The 7,786-nt window shown below is 38.4% G+C and overlaps 1 protein-coding gene across 6 annotated transcripts in view; it reads right to left on the bottom strand.

Moving 5' to 3' along the window:
* The window catches only part of LOC119032822 (copine-8), a 90,014-nt gene that overhangs the window by 36,011 nt on the left and 46,217 nt on the right, over window positions 1–7,786 (bottom strand). For all 6 annotated transcript variants that reach the window (XM_037122402.1, XM_037122403.1, XM_037122401.1 and 3 more), the window contains 3 exons: window positions 4,404–4,467; window positions 3,573–3,676; window positions 2,876–2,980 (listed from right to left, as the gene is read on the bottom strand). In XM_037122402.1, coding sequence (XP_036978297.1) covers window positions 2,876–2,980; window positions 3,573–3,676; window positions 4,404–4,467 — 273 coding nt within the window. The remainder of the gene's footprint in view (window positions 1–2,875; window positions 2,981–3,572; window positions 3,677–4,403; window positions 4,468–7,786) is intronic.

Below are 7,786 nucleotides of genomic sequence, written 5' to 3'. Positions count from 1 at the left end.
ATGAATCATTTTTGTACTGAGTTATGTGTTGTGTCTTCAAGTTTATCCTTGAGTTGAAGTTTGTGCCAAATTTTAAGAAATTCACTCCAGACATTTTTGACATTTCACGAAAACCCAAAAATATTACGCCTCCAGCCACGACTATCAACAGAGGCATAATACATACGATCAGGGTGATAAAATAACATAGTACTTGTACATTTAAATAAATTAATACATTAAATGCATCTTTTTGGCAGTGGGGAACAGAGACAGATTAAATCTGGACAAAGTGCATGTAAAGTCTCTCTCTCTTTGGAACCAGCCAGACTTTCTTGCTTTGGAGTTTAAAAAGCTTTCTAGACCAAGAGGCATCTAATTCAACTGCATAGCCAAAACTGCACTTTTCCATCCTCCTCATATTTCAATATGAGCAGAGGTGGAAACACAAACCATCATTAATGAGCGTAAGAGCTACTTAGAGAGCCAGATGCACATTAGAGGAAAGGAGGCAATAAGCTAAAGAGTGGGAAGGAGGCGTTCTGATGGTGATGGGGTACTCTGCGGATGAATGTGTCTCCTGGCGAAACACTTTCTCCTCAAGAGAAAGCTCTATGTGAGGAGTTAGCTGCATGAATGCGTGTGTATATGTGTGTTTATATGGGTGTGTGTCTTATTAAATCAGTGTTCTGACACATCTGAGTAGGAAACATCCCGTCACCGTCTGAGCTTTGATGATGTGACAGGATATTGACAATGGCTTCACTCGTTAATCTTTTGTTCCCAGTGTGTGTGTGTGTGTGTGTGTTCTCTTCAAAGCACCTATGAGCAGACAGACGCAGTCCTCTTTTGTTTGCCAGCTTGAGCTCCTCCTTATCTCTTCTCCCAGGCTGCTGAGAGCGACTCAGTGTCTTGGTGTATGTGTTTGTATGTGTGTGTGTACTGTATGTGCAGTCCACTGAGTCCCCCCTTGATAAGGCATGGTGTGACCCAACTTCCCTAATTAGCTTATTGGACCAAACTTCAGATCAATTCTGCTGTCTGCTAGCTCCGCTAAATGAAACCCCTTTGTCTGCATCTTTGTGCCTTTTCACAACACAACTGCTATCGACTCAGGAGACGGACACAAACACATCACTGACATGATAGAAAAGCACTTTAACCTACTAATTTGTCACCAGCTGAAAATGCAAAATTCTGCATACAATCAAAACTATACAAATACCTCCAATATATAATGAATGATGAATTAATACTTACTGAGGTAGAGCTCATTTTAAACCTGTTTTCCCAATAATTAGAACCAAAGAATGTAGCTTTTTTCACTAAACATGTCGGCATTTTAGGGGGCAAAATATAAACTCAGGTGTTACCAAAAAAGAATCTACTGTCATTTCATTCAGAATAACATTGATATTCAGAATCATAATTCTATCTGCCATAATGACATAAATCCCTAGAAATGTCCATCACTGAATGAACCACAGCAAGTGCCACTGACAGCTCTGGCATCCCTGGCAGTCCCAGGATCAGCACAGTGAACTTTGGTCATGACCCTCTTTGATCAGGAAATCCATCAAAAGCTAGAGGGGAGCAGGAGGATGCTGATCCACTGATCATTTTCACATGTTTAGCTCATGTATTTTTTTAGATCTGCAAAGCTGTCTGTTTGTTGTAGCCTTGGTGTGATTTAAAAGCCTTCAGATTGTAAATCAGGTCTATCAACCTCATCCCCCTACTAAGCTCCCAGTGAGACAGCCATTTAGACACCCCCACTAAATGTCTTCACATTTGGGAGATCCAGTCCAATACATATTACAACAGTTTATTATTTAGGGACAGTGTGACACCTACGGCTGTGTTATCAAATCAATGCAGAGAGATAGAACTGAGTTCAGTGTCACATGGAAGGAGGATTAAAGCAGTCCATAGCCATGAATTCAGAAGTGGAATCACTATGCTGTTGTGTAAGAGAAGAAATCACACCTACATATAAATGTAATGACTTCATTTAAATAATCCACATACACATTTTTTAAAGGGAAAACAAAATTGCAAACTCTTACATCCACACTTTGTTTTCAGGAAATATTAAAAGTAATTCCTTCTTAACACATAACACAATATCACAATCTAGTAGCTGGAAACATTCATACATATTTATTTCAAACTCTAATGTATTGTAGGCTATTTTCCATAATGTCTTACAAAATATGGTGCTTGGTAAGTGCAGTGTAAACAAAAGGCTGCATGGATGAGACTGTTTAGAATAACTCAGTGTCAGGGCTCACTTTTCATATCCCTGTCAGCCTAAACAGACATTATTAAGCATACAAGCTCTCAATGATGTCAAGTACTTCCTTTAATGGCACAGGAATATTTACGTTTCTCATCCTAAAAATTCTAATTTCTTGCAAGGTTTACTCAGTAAATTATGGCTTTCATGGTTTAAAATTAAATATTCAAGTTTGTTGGAACAAAGGCTTTGAGCTTAATTAATACTTACATATAATATTTGTGAGCAACAAAGAGACAAACCTCTTGGCTCTGTGTGAGATCATTACACACTGCAGGAACATTCATCAATATCCGCAGGGTTGCTAAAATTGCCTTGCATTACATTTTCAAAGTTTCTATCCTCACTTACTTCAGGTTAAACTTATTGTTATCACTATATCTACACTTTAAAACCGCATATTTACATTATAAGAGATTACAAAATGTACGAAATATTTGGCGATTATTTTTAACACTGTAGATTAAATTGTGCTTAATTTTTAATGTTTTGTGAGTGTTCTCTTACTTTTACAGTCGACTAGCTTAAATTTAAACCTAGTTAAAATGTCAGGGAAATTAGGAACATCTCACAAACATTTACAAAGGGAATCGGACTTACCTGTCATAATCGCCATTGCAAAGAGCTCGAACAGGGATCTTAAAGGCCTGCCACACTGGGTTCAACGTATTCTTCACCACCTCTGTCTTGTGGCAGATCGTAAACCTGCAGAGGAAAGGAAAACAAGAGAAGAGAGGAAAAAAAGGTTTGAAGGGAGAGAGGGCGAAATAGAAAAGGGAATGGAGAAAAAAAGTGATTTAAGAAGTATGTAGTGGAGAAATACACATTTGATGGGGGATAAAATAGAAAAAGCTATTAAAGATTATATTTCCACCAACTCTCACCAACTGAAAGTAAGACTGTGGCGTTGTGGAGGCTAGACTACTGCCCTCACACACATACGCACACACACAAAACGACACACAAACTGCAAAGAAGTAATTTCATTAGTCTCTTGGCTGGCAGGTGGACTTGGTATCTCCTGCCCTCAGAGCACCAGGTCTTATCTGACTTGTCACACACTGCAGGGTGGAAAAAGGAACCCATGGAGCTGGATCGAACACTCACGAACACTCTTACACGCACTCAGTCATGCACACTGCATGCGCGTAACACTTCCCCATATAATTCACATACGCTTAAAGAGGCAGCACGGCTTTTGATCTGAGGCAAATCAATGAAACCAATTTCCTCTGGATGCAGGGAAGGAGTAAACCAAACATCAAAGGGGGAAAGATTAGGGGATGGGGGAACTCACGTGCCATCCTCATTGCTCCTGTAGAAGACCAGGAAGGGGTCGGATTTGCCGAAGAAGTCCTTTTTGTCCAACTTGTTGCCGCAGAACTGCATCATCACTGATTCCTAGTGAGCAGAAACAGAAAAGTACAGAAAAACAGAATAAAAATGCCATCAAGAAGCAAAAGGCTTACTTGTTTAAATTACATTTGTATTCTTAGTTTCTTGTCTTCATTCTTTCTTTCTGCTGAGCTATGGAGCCACAAAAAATGATTACGTACTGTAAAGATGAGGGCAAAAATGGTTAAAGCTAGTGAAATACAGGAAAAAAATGTGTGTATCAACTGGCTGCAGGTTGAGTAAAAAACATAAACAGCTTTTTTAACAAATGACTAAAGAGGAAAGAAAGGAAAATAAAAGCTACAATATTAAAGTTTAATAGTTCTTCTAACCCTCTATTCTAATACTTCACTGACAAAATTATTTATTGATGTATTCAGTTAAATTTGTGACTCAACTTTTACTCATTTTAACAGGTGTTTAGGCTCCATACGTACCCTGCTCTTGAAGTCATGCCCTGCTATTCCACAAGTCGAACATTCTTATGTTCAAACTGGAACAGCTGGATCAACAGCTTCTTTACAGCCGTTTTAAAACAAATGAGTACTTTCGCTGGGATTTTATTGTGCTCTAAAGTTCAATGAAATATTCAACAAAGGTCGAAGGGGCCTTTGCCTCTACTTCCATTCGAACTTCTTTCCATGTATGTAAACACACTTCAAGAGAGAAGAAAGCATGTATGACTGATAATGCAAGAAAGAAACAGAAGAACAGAGTGTACATCCATTCTCACCCTGCAGTTGTTCAGCTCCTCCGCTTTCACAATTATGGTCCCGCATTTCTTTCCTTGGATGCCTCTATAAACATGACACAAAACAGCGACCGTTAGCACAGCAGGATTTGACCCTGCATGTGTGAAAATTCATCTGAAATTCCAATCACATATTTGCATGTGTTTTATTACTATGCCATTGCTTTGTCTGTTTACTGAGTGGTGCTCATCACTGGCAATTTGTTGTGTTGGCCACGGGATATCAAAAATCAGTAAAGGTAAGATTCTTTCCCAAGAAACCAACACAATCAGTCATGTGACATTTTTCAATAATTTTGGTTGATTACACGCTGGGAGGGTTTTTTCAAATGTGATTATGTGCAAAATACCATTACTAAAATAGGATAAAATAAGTAATACTATACAAGGAATGGTCCCAACTTTCACATTATTTATCTTATTTTGGTCTTTCAAAAGAGTGTAATGATACAACATGTTAAACAGATAAGCTGTGACATATTCAGTTCATTATGTCATCAATGTATTTTAATTTCTCTGCAGTGTCTGGGGAGACATCAAGCTTGCCAATCGATATATGGTTCCAGCTGCTAAACCACTTAGATTTACAATCAAATCCACAATAGTTGTGGATCTGGTTCAGTGTTAAGGACCACAGATTAAAAAAAAGTTTGAATCCAATAAATCAATAGAGAGAATTTACCCTTGAACATGAGAGCACATTGAGTGCTGCAGGAATGAGTCCTAATACCCTGAAATAAGGTTAGCATTTTTACACTCCCTCTGATCTCTCTTTTTTTTAATGGAATAATCTCTGTTTAATATTGGTGTCACTATATGGCCCAAATCAGCAAACAAGACCGTCAGCGGGAATTCTTCCGACCTCTCATCTTAAAGTCAAGAGGTTGTTTTTTGTTTTTTTGTTTTTTTAAATGGGGTTTTGGTTAGGTGCCTGAAATGTGTTAAACTGGTTTGTGGTTAACACAAGCTTAAGAGTTTTTCATGTTTTATTCTATAACATAAAATATGTCAGTATACTCTACATGTGGAATTTGAAGCTTTGACGCATCTTAAAAAAGGCAGTAGCTGACAAGTGACTTAATGAGACTGGGGATATTAAACGTCATTGGAAAATCATCTACTCACTGACTTTTCCTGCAAACTTTTCGAACTTGTGGTGGTGATATTGAAGTCATGCCCCTCATGGTGCATTCTTTTCTAGCCTAACATTACTGTTATACTTCAGGTGACAGCATAGGCTTTCACATAGACATACTCAACCTTTTGAATACATAATGTTACCTTTTCAATCTTGAAAAATAACACATAAACATATATCCCTTTCCCACATCAATTGACTCTCCAGCAGTCATAGGTGTTTTTTGGTTTATCGGTTCCGGGTGGACACACTAATTTTCGACTCTTGTCAGGCACCTCATTATGATGTCAGATGAAGTTAAGGATGCTGGAGTGTTAAAACTTTTACATCCACGTCGTTTCAAGAAGTTCTTCTGCTTTCTGCTGTCGCCTGTTTTTGTGGCATATTTGTGTTTCCTTGAACATGACACAAAACACAGGTCAAGGACAAAACTCATGGAAAGATTTACTACTTCACGCTGCCTCAAAACATTTCCAAGATATAAAAGGAAAACTGTTACGTATGAGGTGTTCATGTTTGTGCCAAAGTGATTGTCAGTGGGTGTGTATATGACTGTGTGTGTGAGTGGACCTTTATGTTGTTGGTAAGAGCAAGTGTGCATGATGTGCTTGAGTGTGCCCAAGCTGACCATGGTGGTGTGTTTATGAGGGTGTGTTTCTCTATTCAAGCAGGTCCATGCAGCAGTGGTGGGGATACTGTAGGCGATGCATGTGTGTGGGAGCCTGTGTGTCAACACTTTGAATGAACATCACAGTCTTGAAGGTAAACTCAATGACATCGTGTATAACACCTCCTGCTCCCACACAAACACACACATCCACCCCCACACACACACTCAGACCTAACAAATTTCACTGTCTAAAACTGCAAATGTTCCTTTTAGTCTGTTTGGAAGTAGACAGAGGGGCATTGGATAGCTTCTGAAGTTCATCCTCCATCTCTAACCTGTCAATCTCATGCTGATACTGCGAAGACAAAAATACATAGCTGCAATCTGATATTTTCTACTTGTCTTGTTTTAATGGACTATTCATTACCATCATTTGTGGAACTGCACAAGATAATTCAGGAAGTTTAATTTTCAGATTAATACGTTTGGCAAAATGTGATTCATACTAATGTTGTTTATGTATTTAATAATGATGATGATAATTTGCTACACACAACAACAACTTTTACTTAAAGATATAATATCAAACATTTCTGAATTGAACTGTTTAAAAATGATCTCTGTCATATGTTCCGCTGAGTTGTGTACCTCTCAATAAAGTAGTGCAGTAATGAGCCCAACACCCGGAAAACAGGTAACATTTTTGCACTTATAGTTCCCTTGTCTCAAAGTCAACCAGTCTTTTTTCAGTTAAATGCCTGCAAAACAGTTAAATGCCAACAATGGTCTGTGGTTACCAAAGGCTAGAGATATCAAATTGAATCATAAAGCACTTAAATGTCTTCAAAATAGTAGCCACTGATTGAGTGATCAAAAGAGACTACACAAGTCATCATGCTGAACAGGGAGACTCATCTACTCACTACTACTACTAGTCCAACTTTACAGGTAGATGTGAGTTGCCAACTATTCTAACTACAACTTTACAAATTGTCATATCATTGTCCGTAACCGCTTATCCCTTTCCATGGGGTTGCAGGGTGTTGCTGACGGAGCCAATCCCAGCCTTGTCTCAGGGTACTCCCTGGCAGGGTATGCCCTGCCCGGAGCCGGGATTTGAACCAGCAACCTTCTGATCACTAGTTGACCTGCTCTACCTGCTGAGCTACAGCCGCCCCCTTTACAAATGTAGACTTATCAATGTATAGAAAACATACATAGTAATTGTGTAGTAAGACAATAGATGTGGTGACGTTTAAGTCATGTAAAATCAGAGCAGTCTGTTTATAACCTAACACTAGCTTTTTACTTCTAGCAATTTAATTTACGCTTTGATTTCACACAAGGGGGGTTCATCTGTGAAGATTTTCTTGCTGAACAAAACATGCAAGTATCATCAACTTCTGCCAAAGAGCTTATTTTTGGATTTTAGGCTTTTTTTCAAGGGAACAGTGCAATTCAATTGGTCACTTGTCACTATAACTTATACGAACATTCTCGTTAATTTTTCAGGGAATAATTCATGGATCTGGATTAAAAGCACCAAGAGTATTTAGGTGGCTAGTATCTAGGAGTGAGTACAATTTGACGCAGATTCTAATAAAAAATCAGTTTCCA

The sequence above is a fragment of the Acanthopagrus latus genome, chromosome 14, assembly GCF_904848185.1.
Source record: "Acanthopagrus latus isolate v.2019 chromosome 14, fAcaLat1.1, whole genome shotgun sequence".
NCBI lineage: Eukaryota > Metazoa > Chordata > Actinopteri > Spariformes > Sparidae > Acanthopagrus > Acanthopagrus latus.
This window is presented reverse-complemented; position numbering and strand designations above follow the sequence as displayed.